This window comes from Acromyrmex echinatior, chromosome 15 (genome assembly GCF_024713525.1).
Source record: "Acromyrmex echinatior isolate Ae372 chromosome 15, ASM2471352v2, whole genome shotgun sequence".
In the NCBI taxonomy this organism is placed as follows: Eukaryota; Metazoa; Arthropoda; class Insecta; order Hymenoptera; family Formicidae; genus Acromyrmex; species Acromyrmex echinatior.
This window is the reverse complement of record NC_141866.1, coordinates 6,680,297-6,705,781: the sequence shown is the minus strand read 5'-3', so window position 1 is coordinate 6,705,781 and position 25,485 is coordinate 6,680,297. Positions and strand designations below refer to the sequence as shown.

The window sequence follows — 25,485 nt, the reverse complement described above, 5'->3', positions numbered from 1 at the left end:
GTGTATTGTTAATCACTTATTTTGAAGGTAGTTGACAGTACTTTTTAATCTCAAAATAAGTGATTAATTGGCCAGTACTAGTATTAAATTTCTATAAAGGTAATAAACACATGTTATACATAACAGTTGCAATTATAAATAGAAAATTATAAATTGATGTAATGTAATATTTACTGAGAAGCAAGAGTCTTGTTTATAAAGCAATTTAAATTATATATAAATAATAGAGAATTTTCGAAATTTATGGCTATAATTCGTTAAATGTCGCACGGATATTTTCAAAATTTTCTATAAGAATTGATTTAGCCGACAGTCAAAGTCAATTTTCAACGAGGCTTCGTGTCAAGTTTTCTTAAAAAATCATGTTATATCCGCGATCATTATTACAGAAAATTTCATCTCGATAATGACGAGAGATCAGGCAATACAATTAACAATAGAATAAATAGCGGGATCGATGATAATTGACAAATATAACAACCCTGTGTCGGTAATGCCTGCGCATGCATCACACGATCATGGCCTCCCGGACGCACGTGCAGCGCGTCCGGATGCTGTACAAGACAATTTTGAGGTTACATCGCGGTCTACCGATCGAGGTCCGGCCTTTGGGCGACGGTTACGTCCGCGACGAATTCCGGAAGCATAAGAGATGCATCGAGAGCGAGGCGATCATTTTCCTCCACGAGTGGACTGTAAGTAAATTCGCGTCATTCGTTAACCGCGCGAGCGCGTTATTTGAGGTTATGTTCTCGCGTGCGAGCCCGAGACGGGACGTGGTGCAATCACAGATTTGTCGCGTTGCTTGAAATTCCCAAGATTTTTACACTTAATACGAGATAAATATATATTTTGATGTAGAAGAGAGAGAGAGAGAGAGAGAGAGAGAGAGAGAGAGAGAGAGAGGAAAGCTCTGAATGTCAAAAGTGTAATTAGCAATGCAAATAGATTCTTCCTGCAATGTACTTTGATTCTTCGTAGAATTATGCAGTGTTTCTCGCCGAGCAGCTCGGGTTGAGAGGTCCTCATACAGCAAAACCGCTAGGACGATATCTGAAGGAAGAAGACATCGAGAAGCTGCGAGACGAGCAAGTGTGCCAGCTGTACGAGCTGATGATCGCGGCTACGGGGAAGCCGGAGGACGCCAAGAAAACATAACTATGTGGCTGTGTCTGTGACGTGGCTATAACACACTGACCTGGAGACTCAGCGCACTTGGACTGTCAGAATTGTATTGTGAAATACAAATAAATGCATACAATTTTTCCCGCACAACCCAACTCTGTCAGCGGTGTCGTTCACTTGACGATTGTATTGTGTAATAATTGTTGTTTGTTATTATTAATAGCTGTTATTTAATAATAAATATTATTATTGAGTGCGAGAGACTATCAGAAGTGTTATTGATACGATGATAAATGCAGACAATAAAATTAGGAAATACAATATATAGCAAGCAAGTGAAACTGTAATTTATTGTGTTGATTTGATGGCCAACCTGAGTAATAAAAAAGTGACATCAGTGATTCTTACAATTTAAGTATAATATATGACATATAATACATACATAATCATTTATATATCTAATTTTTAAATAAACAATTGCGCAATAACGTCGAAATAAATTTCGTTATCGCGGCGTAATCACTTTAATAATCTAGTAGCGCTCGGAAAGATTATAGATAAATTTTCACTTGATCAGTAGATTTTTTATTCACCGTTTTTTTTCACGTGTGCAAGAGAAATCGTGGAAAGATGAAGGCCTGGTCTGACGCGGCGAGTTTGATATTAGCAGCACGTCATGAGCAGACATATAGTCGCGCAGTGTCGCCTGCAATTGTAAGTACATATACAATACAATAACGACGTGCATGCACATTCTGGTCGCGTGACCAAGACTCGATCGACATTTTCTCGCTCCATCTTGCAACATGGCTGTAGCATGGAAAGATTTCAATAGATTTCGATTGACGATATATACGTTTTTATGTTGAACTATGTTTATGATTATATTTAAACAATAATGTATATACGTGACTCGTTCTTATATATCGATGAACACACCAGGTAGCAAGCCTTTCCTGTCAAAATCATACAAATCTGCATACGATGCTCGCAACTTGCTGTAGATTTATCTTCAATGACTTCGAATATACCTGTAGCAACATGCAGGCAACAGTGTATTATGTATTGTTAGTAGTTTAACGGCAAGATAGCTGCATCAACCTTGCATTGTTCGGTAATATCCCTTACAGCATAAAAGCTTGCAGTGCTATTTACAATGTTGCTGCAATACTGCTGAAACGTTGCAATATTGCTGCGAGATTGCTGAAATGATCTGTGCTATATGGGTATAGCTGCGTTCAACAGAGAAAACTAATCAGTTAGTGCTGATTCTTTAATACGATTGGATCCTATACTTAGGTTTAGCGAAGAACTAAAGACAAGGATCAATTATATTAAAGAATCACTAAGCGCTAACTGATTTTCTCTGAATGCAGTCATTGTATGATGCATATTATTATACAGGCAACGTACATGACGGCAATAATACGAATTTTGATGATGACGATTTTAAAGTTGTTGGTAAATTGCTGGCAAGTTGCTATTCAAAGTTGTCATATCGTGAAGACGTCAAGTTACTAAGAAATGGACTCAGTTTCTACAATTCTGGTAGCAACATACTTAGCAATGCATACTTAGCAAGTAACATGCCAGCAATAAGACTGACACATTGCTATCTGGAATATGTCAAAAAGCACTCTCATGGGTTTATTGTTTAGCGAATTCAGTCACTTATACTGAATTAATGCATACTAAAAATTACTGAAACTAGTAAGTTGAATGTAAAAACATATAAATATTTTAAAAGATTAAATACCCAATATGGGATGTTTTTTTTCCATTTAGTGACAAGTCGACACAAGCACCATTCTATTTTCCTTGACTTTGAATGCATAACAAAGATAGAAATGTTAATTTGTGTCACCAAATAAAAAGCATCCATTGTCACATTATTGAACAGAATCTACCTATATTATTTTCCATACAGCACATAAATTTGTAGCAACATTATTGTAACGTTTGCAACTGCAATATTATTGAACAATGCAATAGTAGGAATGATTTGTATTGTACAGGTTCATTATCAAAGTTGATTATAATAAGTCTATTTTTTTTAGCCGAACTAGTATGCACTTTTGAAACTTAAAGTGAAATAAACATAATATTTGATATTTAGCGAAAGCGAGAAAGAAAGTTCTAATGTAGTCTAGTGCAGGAATAAAAAACAGACTTTATGGCTGCTTTGCTTTTAGGAGATACAATCGATAAATATTGTTCTATCTTTGTTATTTATTGAATGTAAAAAGAACAGAATATTTGTGTCTTCTGAAAGGGAAGCATAGCCAGCATCTATAGCCAGAATTCATAATCAATGTTAAGATCGTTTTAATTATAGTCTTAAAATGTTATAAGCTAATCACAGAACAATATTAGCATTTTAAGACATTATTTAAGACTTTTTTAAAATAAGAACTAAGATTATAATTATCAACCTATATTATGCGACATTTAGATGTTTTATATAAAGTAGGTATCAATAATACTTTAATAGATATTCAATGCGAATGAACTAAATTTGCTATTTTAGATGAGACTACAGGTACAATTTATGATTTCAGCACAATTACAAGCTACTATGCCTGAAGCGTCATCAAAAGTCGAGTTTCATGCCAGGGTTGTACGTCTTCCCGGGCGGCACAATGGACCCAGCTGATGTCAATCTGAAATGGTACGAACATTTCAGTGCTTTCGGTTTGGACAATGATAGGCTTGCATCTCTGGTACCAAAAACTGTGTCGCGGCCGCAAATTTTTCAATCAAAAGAGAACGAGTTGCTCAGAGAAATCTCGCTACGCATTACGGCGATTCGCGAGACCTTCGAAGAAGGCGGGATATTGCTATGCAGACGTAATAAAGAGGACGATTCTCATTCTAATTGGGCCGAGCACGTATCAAGTAAAAAAATTACGTAAGGAATTAATGAATAAATTTACAGCTAATGTAATATTTATCGAATAATTTTCAGTTCCTGAAGGCGAGTTGCAAATGTGGCAGAACAAAGTCCACAATGATGCGACGGAATTTCTCAATCTCTGTCAGAAGTTGGAGTGTTATCCGGACTTGTGGGCGCTGCATGAATGGAGGAATTGGTTGGGACCTACGTACGGGTACAAGAATAAACGCTTCAACACCGCTTTTTACTTAGCTTGCATACCGCATATGCCATACGCTGAATATGCAGCTGTAGAAATGGAGGATCTACAAGTGAGACACTTACACAATAACTCGATAGATAATGCGTATCCTTCCGTAAGCACTAATCACTAAAATTGAATTCAGTGGTTCTCTCCGAAGGAGTTTTGTTCGACAAGTTTCGAATTTCCACCGCCGCAACAGATCGAGATTGCCAAGTTGACCAAAATTGAAAGTATAGATAATCTCTTGAATATCGCCATGGAACGCAATAAAAAAGGCGTGCAAAAATTATATTTACCGGTATGTAAGCTAAACTGTTCCATAGCTAGAATTGTTGAAGTGCTAAGTATTTCGCATGCAGCACAAAAGCTTGCAGCGCAATATTGCTGTTTGCAATGTTGCTATAATATTGCTGATGAAACAATCTGTGCAGAAGCTCTCAGTAACATTGCAGTAAAGTTGCAGTAAATTTTATTTACTCTAAGCTTTTGTATTGCATCCCATTACAACAACATTACAAACGATGTAATAATGTTGCTGCAAGTTTCTGTGCTGTATGGGATGGATGATCTTCATCACAAATAATTATAAAAAATATGTAATATTTTTTACTGATAAATATATTTTGTAGATAGCGGTGCAATTGAAGGATGGCCTCGTGTTTGTCATACCTGAAGATACGATGTATCCGAAGGAAATTGAGTTGTATGAACAACAAGTAATCGATAAGTCGGATATTACTGTAGATGAATTTGAGAAGTTAACCCTGACAAAAAACAGAATGGCATTTCTCGATACACAAGTTACCGTAATTTTTACCGATAACGGCAAAGATAATCGCATAGTATTTCCAAGACCCGGGTATCATTCAAAATCTAGAAATGTGGAATCTAAAAATAAGCTTTAAGACGAATAATAAACAAATTCGATTTCGGTTTTCAGATAATTTGCTCAAAGAAGATATTTTTAAATACGTTTAAATGTTGAATAAATGTTAAACATTATATGATTTGATAAAGGATTGTCAGTGTCGGCAGAATGTTTCTAAAACAATGATAAAATAATGGCTTTTAAATAAATATATAACATAAATGATCTTTGCTATATTTCTGTAATATAACATTCGTATGCAATAAATTACTAACATTGTGAACACGAACGTGTTAGCATTAAAATTTTATTAAATACGTATGAATTCGTTACCTGATAATTTTTTAAACACATACACAAGAATATACGTGCGAAGCACTCTGCGTGCATAACGCGTTTTAAAGACGGCGATTAAAAATTTGTAAATAAAGGTTAAATATTCTTTATACCACTCGTGCGGCTTTTGTACATATTTTTACACAATATTAATTAAAGGTAATATTAGTAAATAAATTCAGAAAGTTGGACAGAGCACAGGTCTTGGACTCTTGGATTGGAACTTGCGCAAAACGCAACACGAGTAGTAATCGGGAAGGGGAAAAATCGTGTAAACGGGGTTTAAGGTGTCGCGCGCACCGGCGCCGGCAGCGCCGCTCTGGGGCAACGCGGCGAGAATTGGCACTGACGTCTCCTCTCTCTTCTGACTCCGGCAAATCGATATTCCGCTCAAATATTGACTCCGCGATTGTGTGTGCGGTGTGCCGTCGTCGCGAGTGCGAGTGAGCGAACGAGCGAGCGAGCGAGGCGAGCGCAGTCCCGTGCAGTCAGTCGGCGATGCTCCTTTAAAAAGCGAAGTGTACTCCGGAGTGCGCGCGCGAGTGAGACATTTAGCACCGCCGAGAGAGAGTCAACGAGTGACCGAGAGCGGTCAGCGGAGAGAAGCGCGTTATAAGGACGCGTAGTAAAGGTGCCTCGTAAGCCACGCCGCGCGCGGCCAGGTAGCCACGATCCTGTGACGACAAGAATCGAGAAACGAGAACGAGGAGGAGCGGAGGAAATATGCTGCCGCAGGCGACGACGGGTGCGCTGCTCTGCGGGCTGCTGGCCCTCTACGTGGGGCTCACCCACGCGAGCATCGCCGCGGCCTTCGAGTCGACACCTTCGAGCTCCTTCGATCATGGAGGTGATTCGGTCTTTTCTCTTTTTTCTCCTTCCGACCAGGAGTTTCTATCTGGTCTCACCGCCGCCACCGACCGACGCCGCCGTGCCCTACATTCTTCTCCGTCTGTGATACCCGGTTCGCGAGCGAGTAACGCTGATCACGCGTGTTTCTTCGAATCCTCGACTCTCTCTCTCTCCTCGTTTCCGTCGAAGACGACGTCGCGGTTCCGCGCCGCACCGCGTCGCGACGCGGCGCGGCAGTCCGCAGGTGCGACGAGCAATAACAGGCACCTGCGGTCCGACGTGCGGCTGTTACACGGCGATCTCATTGACCGTGTGCGTGCCTGTGCCTCCGTCTCTCGTTGTATTATACAATACGACGAGTTGAACGTTGCACTGCGCCCACCCGGTCGATATACCGCCGTCTCTGCCACCGCCGCCGCCACCGCCGCCGCCACCGCCGACGCCGCCGCCACCGCCGCGCGAAACGGGCGAGGAAAGAAAGGCGGCTATTAAACTCTAGAACGTTTCTTTCACCTCTACGAGAAAACGGACTCCGAGGAGAAAAGGAAAAAAAATGCGGGGGAGTCCGGTTAAGCGGACCTCCGACCGCGCTCGGACCGACCGCGCTCGATTGTTGATATCTCTCGACGGACTTTACGGGGACTGCGTTCCAATATTCACTGTCAAGTGTCGAAAATCTATAGCGTACGTCACGTGTACTATATAGGCTTTCAGCAGTGACAGTAAATATCGAAACGCAGCTGGAGTCTCCGCGTGACGTAACGGAAAGGTGTCGAGGACGTGTTTAAAAGGAAAGCTAGAAGAGTTTGGAGTAAAATCTTCTTGGTTCTCCGAGGCTGAGATATTCATCGATTCTTATATTTAACTGTCTTATGTTTTACTGTCTTAAGATGTTACGAATCAATTAGATGTATTAGTCGTGTTAGCATGTTAGGATATTACTTAAGATCGTTTCGAAATTAGAATAGTCTATGAATACCTGAGAGATCTTACGAATCTTGGCCGAAATCGATTCGCCGCGACGTTCGTTTTGATTTTTCGCGTCCGAGATAATTGTCGTGCCAGAGCACCGGTTGATTCTGTTCGGAATCGCGCGACGTCGCACCGTGAGAGAAATTCGGAATTTGTTCGACACGTTGCATGTTAACACACTCAAATTCGCGGAACGACAAGAATAATCGCGTTATGCAAAATTTTCGGCGACGCCGGTAAAATCCCATTCGCGTATTCGTATATAAGGGACGCGGCGATAGAATTGTCGAAATACCTCTAATTGTCAATGCGACACGAGGTCGCCTGCCGTTAAAAGAGAAGCATAACGATGCCTCGTCTCTTTTTTGCTCGCGTTAAATACGGTTCTCTTCTCGCGTCGCATCTGACGGAGCGATCGACTGCACTTTTCTTTTTTACATAGTCTTGGACTTGATGTAAACAAAATATGAATGGCAATAAAAGACACGACGACAGACAAATCGATACACTGGAAAAAAATTCTGATTAACCTATAGGGTTCCACAATAAGCTCTACTAATAGACTAGACTCTCGAAATTCAAACAATAAACTTACAAAGGCAAATAAGAATAAACAAGAGTTGCTATATCTGAATCACAAGAAAAGAATACATGTATACTTTATAAAAAAAAGATGATGATTTAGGGACGGTTAGGAGAGGATAATTTTTGTGTTAAATATAGATATTTAATAAAATAACATTTTTAGATATAATTTTTATTGACTATTCTTATTAATGTAATTTTATAAATATACAATTTTAAATTGTTGATAATCAGAAGTTTTACTTCAAAAAAGTATACATGTACTCTTAAAAGAGTGCAGTGACCTTAGATAAAATTAACAAAAGAACCTAACAAGAATGGCATTTTGACAAACAGAATTCCTGGTTATCAGTAACCAATAATTTTGTTTCGTCTCACTAAAATGCGATTCTTGTAGAGTCCTTTTGTTAGTTTAATCAGAATTTTTTTCAGTGTAATGACACTTGTGTTCATTTCAATATAGATTAACTTTAATCTTGGCTTAACTTACTTTTTATCTTTTTTTTAAATTCTAGGAATTAGAAAAAGAGTATAAGTTAAAGTGAGATTAAAATTAATCTACATTGATAGAAATAAACATTACCAAGACGAAGAATAATGATTTTGATCCGTTTTTTTATTATAATACGTACGATAACAAGTTGTACTTTAAACGTTTTTTTAGAAACTTACGTTTCTCGTGTAAAATTGTTAATAACGTTTTATCTCATTTATATAATGATTTCACTTTATTTAATTGCCGTTCACCGAGAAGAAAATGTGCTAAATTTTAATAGATATTTATTTGAATAATACCAACCAAATATTCACTTAATTGATATTTATTTTGAATAAAAATTTAATAATATAGTTAAATATAATACTCGTAAAAATAATCTAATATAATTAAATTAATGGTTTGTGTTTATCTTTATATTTAGTAAATATAAACGAATGTTATTTATGATATTTTCTTCGATATTTATTGGTTATAAAAAAATTTAATTGTGATAATGAAATATACACTTTTCTAAAACATATAAATTAGATGATTGTTAAAAAGAAAAATTTATTTTGATCATATTTAAGTAAGGATATTTATTTCTGTGAAATAAATATTATATCCCACACAAATAAATTTTAAAGTATCTTTTTCTTATAATACTTGGCGCACTAAATATCGTGCCACGCCGATATTTCGGAAACCTTACGCAACTTTATCCACTTAATTAAATGCACTTTTCGCACGAATAAGGCTCGCACCCCTCAGGCAATATCATCCGGGACTCGATTACGATCGTTCACCGAATGACGGTATTAGTCATGCTTGTCGGAATAACAAATTAGGTGTGAATCACATTCGAGAAAGAGAGAAGCCTGGGATAAAATTAGACTGATTTCGAGCAAAGACTGACGAGAGTAAAATGATGTGACTTTAATATTCTCATCGCGTTTCTCGCCTGAGATAAAAGGGAGAGAAGGATCGTGTTACGGGCGTTAAAAATATTTGGATGCATCCCGCGTGGCGGTGGATCGTTAATTATCTCTAATCACTCACCCCGCTAAGATTAGAAGAGCCGCTTCTGCCATGCGGGGGACGATATCCGACATGATGCTGCGATTCACAATATTTGAAGCTTTCTCCACGACCACTGGTATCGTGGCCCATATCGCGGGATTTGCATGTCGCGATAATTGAATGCGTTCTATCGTCATCGTTCTCGATGCACCGACACGATAATACGTCGCACACATCAAAGTATATTTTGCATACGGATAGTTAATTAACGATCGCGAGCCGATAATTATTGGCCGCTGAAATTAGATGTCCCGCCGATTGCGCCGAATATTTTAACGAGATGTGATCGAGCTTTAGGCATTGCCGCCGGAGACACGATGTTAATTAAGCATTATCACAACACAAGTTACCTGTTCAATTTTCATTTGTTGCAATAACATCTATTGATGCAATAAATAGGTAATTTAAACGAAATAAATATCTTATAGTTTTCTGTAAGAATTTTTATTGTAAACAATTTTAGCTTGTGCAATCACATTTGCTTACCCATAAAAGGATGATTTTACTGATGTATTTAAAAATTTAACCACATACAGAGATCTGAAAATAATTTTATTGAATTAATTAAATAATTACGTGAAATATTTAAACTGGTTGGTGTTAGAATGTCAAAACTTTTTGGAGAGTTGAGTTTCTTACATAATTATTTTGAATAGTTTATCAAAATTATTTTCGGATCTATGTTTGCCTAAATTTTTAGATACTTTAGCATAATCGTTCCTTCTGTGTATACAACAATTGTATACAACATGAGCTTCTTGCTTGTAGTGTAGATATTCCACGTCATGCTTGGCACACATATTTGCTGTACTACTAAACTTGTGACACATGTATCATTAGCAAAATGTAATATAATTGTATTATCCCGCGGCATGTACTTGATTTTATTTTATAGACGTGTTTTTATAAAAGAAATTGTCTGCTTTGACGCGTTCGACGCCGTTTAACGATAATTGCGAGATAATCGAAAGCATATTATGCATACGTTTCATAATTGACTTCCATTCCGAGAGCGAAAGATACTGCTTATAAATAATTATTTAGCTTGTAAAATGTATATGTAAAATTATATAATCTCGAAAATATGGAAATCTGATGTTAAATGAATCGTCAGTTTAATACAGCGGATTTCATTAAATTAAATTTTCACACTGAAATTTTCGTTATAATTGTCGTAATAGTGTTTTTGAAATATTTTTAACGAGGTGCTTTAACTTGTGTATATTTTGTAATTAAACTCCTTGATAAATTTGCAATTGATTTTATCGATAAAAGAGGATAATAAAATGTTTCATTTCAACATTAAAAATTAATAAGGTTTTGTACTTTTTAAACTCTTCTTAAAGAATAGCTTTCTAGATTGAATAAATAAACATCTGAATTTATAGACAAAGTATTATTGATCGTTTCTAAAATCTTTCGCTTTATTTTAACTCATAAAAATCGTCACTCTTTTTTTTCACTTGAAAAACCGTCACGTCTGATATTCTTTCAAATTTCTGTCAAGGAAAAATCCACTCTAAACTGGTCGCAGAATCTGTCCATCAAATGTAATCTGGTGATTCTGGGTCACACTAGGTGTCGAGAAGCTTACGTGAGGATATTAGTTGTTGACTACCGGCTCAAAATACCAGTGTTAGCAATTAACAGCATAATTATGAGCCACCGTTGCGGACATAAACGAACGCTTCTCTTCTATATACGTTACACAGTTGTTTAACGCTTTTCTCATTATCCGTACGTTGAAGAAGTTGACAACGAATTAACGAGCTGCTGCCTCTTTTGTTTCACTTAACCCATTTCTACTAAATTTCGAATTCTTCTCTTTCTCTCGGCGATAAAACCTCGTAACCTGTACCGAATATTTTTCAGTGCTTAATTAAAAAGTTTGCTTGTTATATGCGTTGGAAGAGAAGCAAAAAGAGGAGGAGGAGGAGGAAGTGTTGGTGGAGGAGGAGGAGGAGAAGAAGGAAAAGGTGGATTTTACCGACGTTTTCTCAAACATACGTTAACCAAATTTTTCCATCTGACGTCAAACTCGTCCATTAATTTTTAACACTTCGTTAAAAACTGCAGTGAATTTAGAATCTCCATTGAAGAGCATGAATTTACATAACGACGTAAACAGTGCGACAGAGTCTATCAATAAATCTTTCGACAGGATCATCATAGAACAATATAACAATGTCTGTGCCAAGCATTTTATTGATGATACGCTTACACTGTTATGTAAATTCGTGCGCGTGCTGACCTCAATGCTGATTTCTCAAATTCCTTCCTGTTTAACGAGGGTAAATTCATTCCGAATGCCGTCCGTCTCGAGAGATAAAGTTAGCGAAATCGGACTATCCGTCTTCTCAGAAAAAAGAACGGTGTGAAAAACGAGCCGAAAGCTTCTCGACGAGTAACGCGAGTAGCTTCGGTTACTCTGGCGACTCCGTTAGAAATAGCGAAATAGGAAACTGAGGGGAGGCGGTCCTTTTTCACCTTTACGCCAAACGAGGTAATGTTGGCGGTCACTGATCAGTCGTATACATATGTTTTCGCAGCTCCACGACTGGACCTGGAGAGTCTCGAGAGCGGATATCACGGCCTGGTCAAGGAGAATGAAACTTTGGTCGAGGTCACGCCGCAGATCCGCGCCCTGGGAACGAAAGTTTGCTCCTTCCGCATCGCAAACAAACATCACGGCGAGGCGCCGTTCGAGATTGTCCTGAAGGAGAAGGGGATGGCCGAGCTACGGGCGTTCCGAGTCCTGAATTGCGAAAAACGTCGTAATTACAAGTTCGACATCGCCGCGGTCGGCTGCAATGGAGTGCAATCGGAAAAGTACGTTCTTGTGTCTGGCATTTTACCCCCACGACGTGGGTACAACCCTCTCACTTTGCTAGAGCACACAGTCGTGTGAATTTTCATCCGCATTTGTTAAGTTTAGCGAGTACGTAACGCGTTACGCGCGTTCATTCGAGGAAATTCTCCTGCTCCTCGAGATAAAGTAAACTTGACGAAAGTAGAGCGGAATGGACGATACGGAAGAACTATACCTAAGTTTATAATTGCGAGAGTCAGCCTGCTTCAACACGCAATTGGTTTAACGTTGAAAAAAAGTTCCCTATCGTGTGATGCTCTCGGCACTCAGATAACAGCTAAGTAGAAATGTACACTTCCACCTCGTCAGACTTTTCTTCATACATCGTAGTTATCTTTTTCTGCTGCATACTTAGATAACTGGAAGCAAACTTTCGTTAAAAAAAATTTACATAACAAGAGCTACGAGATAATATAGAGTTTTCCTGTAGATATTATTAAAATACAGTTCAAAGTTTTATTTTCTAAAACATATCATATTGAATTTCGAGTTTATTTAATTAAAAAAAAATATATGTTTTATTACAGTTTAAAAATTAACTAAACACGTTGAATAACAAGTATACTTGTATGAAATTTATTATGTTTGTTATATTTATCATGTGGCAAAAAAAATATGACACGTTCGTTACAGTCAAGAAATTAAATATTTCATTCCATGATGTTTACATCTGTTACGTTCGTAATTTAAACTTTACGTGCCTCTAGTAACTATAAGCATAAATTGCTTTATCCTCGCACATTATCGTCGCAAACTATATCATTTACACGCGCCGATGTCTGAAAAGATAAAAGCAGGCTTATAATGTCATATCGGAAATGTATCGTCTTACTCTGTATTTATCAGTAGTTAAAGTCTATGATAAGTCACTTTGCGAATATGGGTCACCGAATAGCGTCGCGCCAGCACAACGCCAATTTTTTTGACTCACGGCGCGTTATAGTCACAGCATGTATCGGCTAAATGAGGAAATAACTCCCGGTCCAAGTGCACAAATTTTCTCATTACGAGAGTTGTGCGATTTCACGCCTGTCTGAAACGATAACTAGCGACTATTCCCTCGCGTCCGTTCGCGTTTGCTCCCGATCTTTCGCCTCGATAAATATTACACGTCCCTCGGAATGAAACTTTTACGCTCGCGATCGCGACAGCTAATAAAATGTATTGTAGACCCGAGGGAGGAGACAAGAGTTATAAAACTAGAATAGGTATACGAGATATCGAAACAGGCGATTTCGACTTTTGTTAGGAGAGCGCAAAAATTCATAATTATAATCGTACATATAATTTGTGTTTGTGTTGTGCGAATATAAAATTTTAATTGTGAATGTAAAAAGTAATTTATAAAATGTTTAATTTCACATGTCGAGAGTACAATGTCGGTAACAATTGAAGAGCTACTACAGTGGACTAACCCACATTTAAAAGCGGAGAATAAATGAATTTTTTCCATCACTTTAGAGTTTATTTTCTCTGTTTTTACAAAATGTTGGTTAGACTATTGTTGCAGTTGCTTTTCAATTAGATAACGATTACAGTAAATTTTGTTACATCCGAGTAAAATTAAGGTAAATAGGAAAGTAAAAATAATTTACTATGAAAAACTAGCGTAATGCTCGTTCCGTTTCTAAACCGTCTCGAAATCTGTCTCACCTCGCGGAATCGCTGCCAACGAATGTCAGATCAATAGTGAAACGTGTATATACTTGCACAACATATGATGCTTTTATATATAAAAGATTTCGGTGAATTTTTCATACGCAAAGCAAACGAGTGATGTTACGACGAAATTTTACTTCGGCTGTCGCGACGGCCGAATGAATTATGCTGATGTCGATCGATTGATATCGCGTGCCTCAACCGCCGATATTGCCCGTCGTAATTTCTAATTACGATATCGATGCATATCCGGTACGTTATTATGACATTAATATGGAAGAGTCGGGCCAGGCCAGGATATCGAGCGGAGTTGCCCCGATTATTTATTATTATTACACGACGCGTTTGGCGGATTTTCGGCGCATTGATTTTGTCGTGTCTAAAATTTCAAACGTAAATAGATTCCGAGTGCGTAATTCGAACGGTTCGGTGTTTGAGCGCGTGTTTTCGGTAACGAAACAATTCCGAGTCGAAATTCAATCCTTTTCTCTCGCACGTATGGTCTCTGCGGTATCGCATTATTGACTTTTCCGTTGTACGCCGCGTATTAAATTTCCGATATTGCTCCGAGTGGACACTGCCATATAAATGTTTTACATTAAGTATATCGACAGTATTTGTTTGACTGTAATTCTTTTAAATCCCTTCCCAACGGGTACACGGGATAAATACATTCCTCTAGTATGACAGGAAATATTAAAAAGATATAGATGTTTCTTACTATAGCACTGCACCGCTTTGCGCTGTTTAAATTATCGCTAATTCGAAAAACTATTACAATTAAATTCATTACGGAGGTAAACGTATCTACGGGAGCGTGAAATAGTTAATTATCTTGATGCGAAAGTTATTAAAGTAACCTTTATGACTGGGGAAATAAGCTTTTTTAAATTCACTGTGGAGATTATAATGGAAATTCTTGGTTGTAATCCGTTCTGGTTGTAATCCGTTCTCGGAATAATCTTTCTGGTAGTTGGCAGTAAACATTTTTACCATTCCGTTACAATTCCGTGGCGCATTTGCGATTTTATTTTAATTCTACTTGAATCTTATTGAAAAATTGCACAGATTTTCGAGAAAATATATTAAAAGGAATTGCGAGTGCATAAATGGAGAGGTAGGAATTCGAAAGGCATTTTCTAGGCCTTTTATCAAGCGGCACATCGTTATCTGCGCTAGGAGAGTAAAGAGACCTTGAGATGCATGTGCACACTTGAATTTTATTTCAGCGCCACGGTTCATATTACTGTGGTTGACGTCAACGAGTACGCGCCGCAGTTTCTCCAGCCGGCCTATGTTAGTACTGTGGACGAGGGACGCCTCTACGAAGAAGTGGTCCGCGTTGAGGCGTCCGACCGTGACTGCACGCCGAAATTTGGCGATGTCTGCAAGTACGAGATCCTCACCGCCGATCAGCCGTTCATTATCGACAACGAGGGTGCCATCCGCAATACCGAGCCTTTGGACTACGAACGCTCACACAACTACATACTGAGCGTGGTCGCTTACGACTGCGGTATGAAGCAGTCGGCGCCGGCGATGGTGACGGTCAAGGTGAACCGCGTGTGTGCTCCCGGATGGCGAGGAATCCCTGAGAGGGTAGATTACGCTGCTGGTGTCGGTTCGCAGCCTTTACTGCCCTCGGCGCGGCTTGATCTTTGTGATGCACCCTGCATCCTGCGCAACGTGCGCGCCACTCTGACTTTGGCCACCGATCATATCGGCAAGGGTTGCGATCGTGACACCTATGGAGTTCGCAGCCAGCGGAAACTATGCGGTGCCTCGCGCGACAGCGTGGATCTATTGCCCACACCTGGACCCACAACCTCCTGGACTGCCACTCTTTCCAGAGACGAGGGTAGAGAGGCTGATGAGATCTTCGAGTTTGATGGCGTAGACTCAGCCGCGATCGTGCCGAACGATGTGCTGGAGCATAGCCTGGCGCAGAAGTTTACCATCGGTGTCTGGGTCAAACACCGACCACGCCCGCGACAGGATCCACATGTCAAGGAACACATCTTGTGTGCTGCCGATGATCATAGTAAGTTTCAATGTAACGAATGCTAAGATTTACTTTTTGATAGCATTTTGACAATATTTTTAATATTTACAACTACCTGAGAATTAATTATTTTTCAAACATTATTTTACCAAATAGTTTTGTGTGTTCGTTTAATATTTTGTTTTTATTTTGCTTGTCAAGATAAGCGTCTTCTGCTTATAAACAGAAAATGCTCAGCGATAAGAACAACAGAAGCTTGTTGATGAAAATAATTGTACAAAGAATTTTCTTGATATTGAATTTTCACTGATGCCTTTGAAAATCATAAAGATTAACGGTATAATCATATTTCACGTTTATCATGCTCATGATTATCCTGATTGACTTTATAACAGGAAAACAAGGAAATAGGCTATAAACTTTTTATGTAAAAGCAACAGAAACTTGTTGATGATGAAGAAAATAATTGTTCAAGAATTTTCTTGATATTGAACTTCACTGACGCCTTCAAAAGTCAAAGACTTTAGACTAACACTATAGCATCATGTTCATCACGTTTATGATTATCCTGATTGGCTTTATGAGAAGAAAGCAAGGAAATAGGCTATAAACTTTATAATTTTCACGTAAGAGCAACTAGTTGATGACAAAGAAGATAATTGTAAAATGATAAACAAAGATTTTCTTCGATATTGAACTTTCATTCTCGCTTTAGAAAATCATAAAGATTAATAGCATGTCCTTATACAATTATTGCGTTTATAGTTATCCTGATTGGTTTTTAAACAGAAAAAAACAATGAAATGGGCTATAAACTTTATAATTTTCGTTCCCTTTATGTCTAAAGAAGAGAAAATAATTATTTAAAACTGCTGATAAGCTCGCCGGTCGTTCCAATGTCGAGCGATGCTCATCGATGTAGCCGCTGTTAGCAGAATACATTACGCGCTGCCGGGAGTGCGCGCGCTCATGCGTTAAAATATACACGTTCACTCCGCGGAAACGCTGGGGTATTATCGTGAAGTTTCGAACAAAGCGGCTTAATCCTTGCGCGGAATGAATTTTGGCAAGAAATCAGGTCGAGCGCGCTTATATAGGTCGTCTCTCGCGCTCGTACGCTCGCTCGCCTTCGCGAAGAGTTCAACTCAAATATCCTACCTATCTACCCGGTCTGAAATACAAATCTTTCTAAATACCAACCGGTCTCCATGGGCGACGTGTAATCCTCGGTTATAAACGTTCTCTCTCCCTCGTCTTTCTCCTCCCGCTTTACCCCTTTTACGTTAAATCTCTCTTCTACCCTTAATGCCGTCGCGCGTTTCTACACTTTATTACGCGCGGCGGCGTCACGAAAGGTGCAACTAACGCCGCGCCGTTTCAATTACAGAGATGAATAGGCACCATTACGCCCTGTTCATAAGGAACTGCAGATTGATTTTGCTGCTGCGACGCGACTTCTCCGAGGGTGATCCCAACATCTTCCGTGCTGCCGAATGGCGTTGGAAGCTTGGTCAGGTATGCGACGATAAATGGCATCATTACGCGATCCAGGTAGACTTCCCACGTGTCAATCTATATGTGGATGGCGAAGAATGGCATGCTGACGAGAAGAATCCCGAAGTCATCGATGACTGGCCTTTACATCCGGCTAAAGGCGTCAATACCACCCTTGTGATCGGAGCATGCTGGCAGGGCTCCGAGAACAAGACCAAACACCATTTCCGTGGTTACCTCGCCGGTCTGTCCGTTTTAGTTGGCCGAAACGAGAAACCGGAAGTACTCTCGTGTTTGCGGCGTTGTCAGGAAGGCATTCACGTGCCACCAATGGACTTGTTGCAACCGGGTACTCAGCTGCTGACCAATTCCGATATGACCGAAGTGCGTATCGATGGTGACAATCGTACAAATGTGGAAACCTTACTGCGTCGTATTGGCTACTCCAACACTCGACGTTTCCCGACGCCCGGCCGTCGTAACTTCCGTCTTGACACAACGATCGTTTGTGAGGGTAGCGAGAACACGCCCTTACCGGTACCGACTGTGCAGTCCTACGTCACCGTACTACCGCCTCCTCGACCAGGCATCACCGTCAACGGTACCGGTTACGTGGCCCGAGAATACGCTGATTTCCGATTGGGAGTACGTGTGTTCCCCGACGCGCGCGTCACCGCCGGATCGGCCGCCCGATTGGATGCTTGCGCTGTCAGTGTTTATCCAAGTCTCAATCCAGATCATGAGAGCTTGGGATTACCTGGTGACGCTCTGCTCGCATTCCACGATATCTCCGCTCGCGTCGATCGAGATGGCGTCGTTCTCTCTGGCGCGGATTCGCCTTACAACTACCAACAACTCATTCGTCTTATCATGTACACGAACCGTAAACCGGCTTACTATCTCGATCGCGTCTTTAAACTTACCTGTTCCGAGTTGAGCGGCCGCTTCGCCAGTAATGAGTACGTGCAAACGTTGGCCGTAATTCATCCTAAGGAAAAGACGACCGTTTTGCCGCATACGACGCCCGGAGAACCGCCCATTGCCAGAATCGTTGAACCGGCACCAGGTCACGCACAGCTCTCGCCGCATCATGCTGATCTAACAGAGGAGTATGCTACGGCTGCGCTTCGTGAAGGTAGCAGAACCATCAGTGGCACTGGCAGCAGCCATGCCGTGACTATCGTCGCCGCCGCTTGCATTGGATTCCTGCTATTGATGGCGGTTGTGGGCGCTGCGCGAGTCCGCGGGGCGGCCAAACGACGACGATCTGCCGGTGACGAACTCGCCGCAGAGACGGAGATGGCCTGGGACGACTCGGCTCTCGCTATCACCGTGAATCCGATGGACAGGTTGACGGAACACGACCAGCATCATCAGAGCCAGCGGGACGAGGACGTGGACGACTCCGGTAGCTCCGATTCCGAGGATGGCTCGTTCCGAGATGATGACCTCGACAGCTCCGACTGTGAGAACGATTGCGATCTCAGCAACGGTCGGCACCGCCGTCACAACTCGCCGCACGATCTGGAATGGGATCATCGTGATGTTTAAATCACCCTACTATCTTTACACTGAGCATTCTCACACATCCCCCTTTCTTCGCGTGACACTGAGAGGAGTACTGGCCGCGTGCCACTTTCTGTAAAATTTCTCCATTATATATCGTTTCTTCTCGCCGTACGCACCCCGTCTGATGTTTATCGAACACATTTCGAAAATATCTCATGATGAAGATTTCTTGCGTAGCTATCGGCGGCTTCGCGAATTTAATCTGCGAGAGTAAAGAGTTTCGGATTATCGTATACGGATCTTTCGTCGAACGCGATTTGCGTCCAAAAGATCGGTTTCTCGAAGTTCTCTTCTTGTGCATCAAATATCACGAAAGCGTCGTTAAGGGATTAGAATATTTATTACGCTTTCGAATTTCCAGAATATAGAGTAATAAGATTTAACGTTCTAAGCCGCTCCATACACTGCTCGATCGATTCTATAAACGATTATTAACCCTCTTTACTACGCGAGAGCGTTATCGTATTATCCGTCCCCACCCGTTCACCTTTTCTCGTAGATGACGTTGGTATAATCGATGAAGTAACGAGATATAAAACGGCATTCAGTTAGTACTCGTCTTAAGCGTCAAGAAAAAAACTTGTAAGAGTGCGGGACGCTTTATTGAATATAGTTAAAACTCTTTCTACCTACGAACACACGTCGCTGATGTTGGTAGAATCGGAGATACACGCAAGAGATACTTAAAATGTCGCAAAAATATTCTCAACGGGAATATTTATGGCAATTATTTATATTCTTGACTCTCATCATTGGTAGTAGTAGGACAAGGGAACTCTTTTTTTTTTTATACTTCTAACTATCTTTCCTTCTTTTTAATACGATTATCGCTATTTTATCATTACTAATCGCTGCGACTATATCTAGCCATTTTATCGAAAGTTGTTTTTATTATTATTATTATGTTTATTATTACTGTAGGCAGGACGGCCCGGTAGCGTAGTTTTAAATGCGAAACAGAGTGCTGAGCCGACTCTATATTCTTCCTCGTCTTCTCGACTAAACTTTCTTATCTAAGGTCCATTTGATCTCATGAATGTAATTCTCTCGCAATAATCGTGTCTTTCGTATTTTGATCAAAAGCGCTCGTGATACGAGCTGACGTTAATTAATAAACCGGCAGCGAAACGCGCGTAGATACGAAAATAAGCTGCAAGCCAATCGCTTCGGTGTAGCACGTGAATCGGGTTGAGCCTGGGCCATACGATGCTTGCCCAATTTTGCACTTTTATTTTTTAAATATCGTTACGCCTTCGATCGTTTTTCTTTTGCACGATGTTCCTTCCTGATCGGTCTGCAGAAGATGAGTAAGGACATTGCCACGCATCTTATGCTAGTGCTTCAACATTTAAGATAATCGGTATAGCATCATATCCATATATGATGCGTAAGCGTGTCACATACAAAAACGGCGCGTTTAAAAACGACGGTTTCGCCAATCATTTAATCCATCAACGTTTGGAGAACATGAAATATTCGGCAAGGGGAACAATCCGCACGCGAGCAGACGCTTCATGCGTTATGTAATTTCCTCTGGTATAAATATTCATTTTTAATTAATTAAAATTATCTGACACGTGAAGGATCGACTTAAGGGTGGATTATTCACTCTTCGTCTGAGGTTGTTTCAGTTTGTCTATAAGCGTTTGACGAATTAACGGCAGTTAATCGTACGTAGTTTATGTGCGCGCGTCATGCACGTACTCTACATTATATATATCTATATATATATATATATCAGCATCCATTCATTATTCCGTGGCGAGAGTCTCGTCTCGAGTAGTAGACGATTATTCTAAAGTAATGCGCAGCGGCTGGAGAAGCCATCGAGCGTGCTTCTCCCGTTAATCTCCCCGACCTAAGACGTGTCGTATCGTGCAATCGCTCTTTTCACAGAGAGAAAACTGATGCTTTTACGTGCCTTTTAAGCAAGTGTAGTACGTTGAATTCGTATTATCTTTAACAGCGAATTTCAAACGCTGCGTTTACCTCTTTCCGTTTTCTCTTTTCTTCGCAGTATCCCGTCACCATAGACGGGTGTCAGCCCTGTATTGTTGTTAAGAACTTCTCGCGATATCGTAGCTCAGGTGCATAGTGAGCTTGCCATGCAATCGCTACGGCTCGACGCAGGTTTAGCTCTTTTATCGCTACCTAAAAGCGCGTTATAGTGAAAAGTTCCGATTGTATTTTAGACGTTTACGGTTTAGAAGTTAAGGACGCGCGTTCACTGGGCGTCGTTCCCGGGCGACGTTCCGTTCGTCCGATGGGCTGTCAAAGCATAATACCTGTCGATGGTCCCGTGTCGGAAAACGCGTCATACACGTGCAATGATCCCGTGGTGGGGTACATTAAACTCTCTTTCTCTCTCTCTCTCTCTCTCTCTCTCTCTCTCTCTCTCTCTCTCTCTCTTTCGTCGGAATGGTGACACGACGGCTGCGCATCCGTTATCGTCTCGAAATAATGAACGGATTCTTGTGTATGTGTGTGTCTCTATGTTGACATAAATGTAGAATTATACCGAATTGTTCGAATGCGGAGGCACCAGTACCGAAGAACTCGCGTACGGATATATCTATATTCATATAGGGAACTATAATGAACACACAATTTATTTTTCCAACGAGCATATCATATCATTTTTATAAGGGATTTGTCGGAAACGTTTTTTGGGAAGCTTTGCTTCGCCAACGAGCGGTCGCGAAACGTCGCGACTTCGTAAGGATTTCTTTCTCGTTCTTGGGAGATAGGTTTCTTTTTCCCCATCTCTCTCTCTCTCTCTCTCTCTCTCTCTCTCAATCTCTCTCCGTTTCCGGGGAGGGTTAACAATATGCACCCTCTCTTACGCATTTCTCCGACTCGCGCGAAAGCAGATATTTCAATCGAAAATTCGGATTGCTCTAAACGAGAAAGCGGAGCTCGACTGAAAGAACCACCGGAAAGAACAAAAAAGACAAATAGAGGCGTGCATAATCGTTTATCTGTTCCTGATAACACCAGATCGCATATATACACTTATATACACGAAATACCGATGTGTACGCTTGCTTTTTGTACTGTCTTTCCTTTCCTAGTGTTTTCTCCTAACGCGATTTTATTACACTGCAACGCGAATTTTATCATAAACGTAATCTCGTATTTTATAAAGATCGTATAGCAACACAGTGAGAAGGTAATCAATAAAAAAAAAAAAAAATCAGCCGAGGCACTCCGAATCTCCACAATGGAGGTTCTCGCAGGATTGAAATCAAGAAGGGATCTGGCCTTGATGAGTGTGTCTAAATTAGCTTACGTAAATGTGTACACATGCGTTTATATATGCTTAATCCTCAAGCATAAGTGCACAGTGAATTATACAGTTTGGGAGATGTATTTGGGATTCCTATTTCATTTGACTGTCGTACAAGCGACATCGTAAATAAGCGACAGGCGCATTCTTCTATCAGGTTCATCATGCGATGTCGATGTAACAAAGTCAGAAGAACGCGTGAAAATTGCGGTGGGAAAAAGGTATCTCGTAGAAAGTAATTTTGTCCGATGACCGTACACGCATAGGGCATCCCTTTATTTACGCGATACAGTTCCTCGTTGGTTTTATTGCTTCTCTCCTATTCTTCCTCTTCGCTTGGAAGATTCGCCAGTCATTTCTTTTTCTTTCTGAAAAAAGAATATATATATATATATTTGCTCATGTAAAAAACAGAGGAGTTAGGAAATAATGGGTTACTTGTAATGTCGTTATCCTTAAAATTACTTTTTTCAGTAATAAATGAGCTCTCTTTAAAATTTTTAGAGTGAATGTCATTCTGAAGAATGAAATCTCATTCTTAAAGATTAAAAATTGGATCATTCTTTTTCAAGACTGGCTCAATTTTTACTCTTTATAGCGAGATTCCACTCCAAAGAATTTAGAGAGTAACGTTTCCTTATTTGTAACATTAATGGTAACGCAGTTACTTTTTTTGAATAATGAATATAATCATTACTTTTATCATTACTTTGTAAACGTACAATGGAACGTATAAGTGTGTTTCGAAGAAAGAAAGTGTTTTGAATATGTTGTGATTAATCACAATCACAGTCACTGTAGATCTTATATTGAACTCGATTATTAATGACCAAGACAATTGGATGCAACTCAAGAAAGGAAACAAAAAAATTCACTAAAAAAGTAATAATGGAAATTATAATGGCTTACTTTTTCAGAAAAAAAGAACGGTAACGAGTTACTTTTATAACTTTTTCCAACCCTGGGAAAATTGAAAAATAACTTTAATCGTGATACATAAATGGGTCAAAATCAACAACAAGCAACACGTGGCTTAAGTTACGTCAAGCTTGAGCTGCCTTGTATGTACATGATTTATATTACGCAAGAAAAAATATATGTAGAGTGATAAGACGATCTTTAATTCGAACGCGATGAAATAAGGGATGCCCATGCGCTTTGCGAACAAGTCTTTCGTTATTTAGCGAGGTATCGGGAGGTCAAAAGTCTCTTTCGACCGAGAAATCAGGAAATCAATGAAATAAGAAGTGATTCGCAACACACGTGAACCTAATCGGTTGCGCGCATCCGCTCTAAAGATGTGTACTTAATCATTTAATTAATGGGAAATGTGAAGGAACGCAGAGAACAAAACCAACTAGATGATACTATTATATAATATATACATAAAAAAATATATCTAAGCTGTTTGCAAATGATGACGATGTAAAGGGGTAAAAGAGGGAAGAGTAAAAGGAAATGAGGGGAAAAAAAAAAAAGAATTTGTAATGTACCATTGTATTTTGTAGGCAGCTAGAGCGTGTACGTATACATATGCACAGATACCCCGTGTATGTATGTATGTATGTTTACGTATATAAATATACATACTCTTCCCCCGTCTTCATCTCACTTATACACACATACGCATACACATACGTGCCGTTCGCCTGAAACGGCCAGAGGAAATATTTTGGATCTTAAGGGAAGAACGAGAGAGTTCGGAAAAATCGGAGGCTGTAACACGTCAAATCTTATCTTCCGAATTTCCGAGAGGAGGACTTCCTCTCGTCTATCACGACAAGGCGAGGGGCATTCTCTTCAGCGCATATTACACGCCCGCCGCCACCGATGCGTATCGACTTTTGCAGACACACATACATCACACATTCCACGTACACACTGGCACCTATCCTGGTGCGACAGCAGTGAAAAACGTGCATGTATAAACGCGCGATCACGCGCGCGTGTAAATCGAGAAATTATAACGCTTCGCGGAGCGAACGCTCGTGCCATTCGTCCCGTTTATAGTTTGCCGTTTCCTTCCGTAACGTCGAATGAGAAATATAAAAGAGGCAGACGTTAGTCTTGCCGCAGGATTCGGCAATGCGGCAAATTTTTTTCCCACGTAATCTGATGGAGCTTTTCGCTTGTGTTTGCGCGAGAGCTTTTTGAGAGCGCTCGGATTATTGACGTGTGCTGATAGTTTCCGATAGAACGAATCCAAATTGAGTGTAGGAAGTTCATTAATTTGAAATTGCTGTGTATATTTCGATTGATTCATTTTTTTGTTCTAAATTTTTTTCTGCCCGGGGATATTGGAATCGAATAAAGCTAAAAAGTGCATCCAAGCTATAAGAAACATGTAGAGCATGTATAAATATATTACATATTTCTCATAAGATATCGAGCGATCACTCCAGGATCTCGTTGTTATTTCTCGTTATATGCGATACTCTCTTAAAAAAGAAAAAAAAAGAGAAAAAAAAGAAAAAGGAAAGAAAAGTACTTGAAGAAGTAGCGCGTAATAAATGATACGATCGGATGTTAACAATAAAAGATAAATTGCGCGATGACGGTAATGTAATGAGTGAAATAATCAATTACTGATTAGCTAGGCCGTAATGCGGAATATCGTTGCGTGCCGACTAAATTCCCTCCTTCATCGCAGATTGATTGTGTGTTAACTAATAAGATTAAGTAACAGTATAGTATATTACAGTTAAGGAATTTAATTATTATGAATAAATAAATAATTAAAAGAAAAAAAATATTATCTGTACGCTAAGCACACACACGTTTCGAGCCGTAACGTGACGTATGGCTAAGGCAATGTTTATGACTTTACAAGTCTTTAATTTTAACGTGACACACTGAGTTACTCGGCGCGTCTGCACCGCGACGCACAGAAACAGTCAAATTATCTTGTTAACTCTGCAAACTGAAAGATCGTTCAAGACAAAAATGAGAAGTATATTATATAGCAATAGTATATTAACTATACACACAAGTACACGACACAGGATCACGCGCGGCCGCATATACACGCTGCACAGGCTAGGAAAAATGAAATACTATCTATAACGACATTATAAATAACATTAAGACGTCAACTGTATTTGTTTAATAAAGATGTACATTCGACATGTGCGAATTGACCATTGCGTAGCCGGCAGGTCAAAGTAATTGATAAATTT

The 25,485-nt window shown here is 39.8% G+C and overlaps 3 protein-coding genes and 1 long non-coding RNA gene across 6 annotated transcripts; 3 read left to right on the top strand and 1 right to left on the bottom strand.

Annotated features, from left to right (window-relative positions):
* The first annotated feature begins 359 nt into the window (after positions 1–359).
* Positions 360–1,535, top strand: Sdhaf3 (Succinate dehydrogenase assembly factor 3). The gene is made up of 2 exons (XM_011067637.2): positions 360–695; positions 982–1,535. The coding sequence occupies exons 1-2, from the start codon at positions 504–506 to the stop codon at positions 1,156–1,158; spliced, it is 369 nt and encodes a 122-aa protein (XP_011065939.1). The 5' UTR covers positions 360–503; the 3' UTR covers positions 1,159–1,535.
* LOC105153027 (uncharacterized) lies at positions 1,451–5,752 on the bottom strand. 3 transcript variants are annotated; one of them, XR_015547641.1, is made up of 3 exons: positions 5,464–5,752; positions 3,693–3,785; positions 1,451–3,090 (listed from the first exon to the last, which is right to left on the bottom strand). It is a non-coding gene; the product is annotated as an uncharacterized LOC105153027 (long non-coding RNA). The 3 variants fall into 3 exon arrangements; XR_015547642.1 differs by lacking the exon at positions 5,464–5,752 and adding an exon at positions 4,059–4,146; XR_015547643.1 differs by lacking the exon at positions 3,693–3,785.
* Positions 1,707–5,419, top strand: LOC105153026 (acyl-coenzyme A diphosphatase NUDT19). The gene is made up of 5 exons (XM_011067636.2): positions 1,707–1,839; positions 3,684–4,020; positions 4,091–4,329; positions 4,405–4,560; positions 4,892–5,419. Exons 1-5 carry the CDS (start codon positions 1,756–1,758, stop codon positions 5,165–5,167), a joined length of 1,092 nt encoding a protein of 363 aa, XP_011065938.1. The 5' UTR covers positions 1,707–1,755; the 3' UTR covers positions 5,168–5,419.
* A 184-nt stretch (positions 5,753–5,936) lies between the features above and the next one.
* Cals (calsyntenin 1) lies at positions 5,937–25,432 on the top strand. Its single transcript, XM_011067638.2, has 4 exons — positions 5,937–6,313; positions 11,980–12,259; positions 15,188–15,999; positions 17,348–25,432. The coding sequence occupies exons 1-4, from the start codon at positions 6,190–6,192 to the stop codon at positions 19,003–19,005; spliced, it is 2,874 nt and encodes a 957-aa protein (XP_011065940.2). The 5' UTR covers positions 5,937–6,189; the 3' UTR covers positions 19,006–25,432.
* The last annotated feature ends 53 nt before the right edge of the window (positions 25,433–25,485 follow it).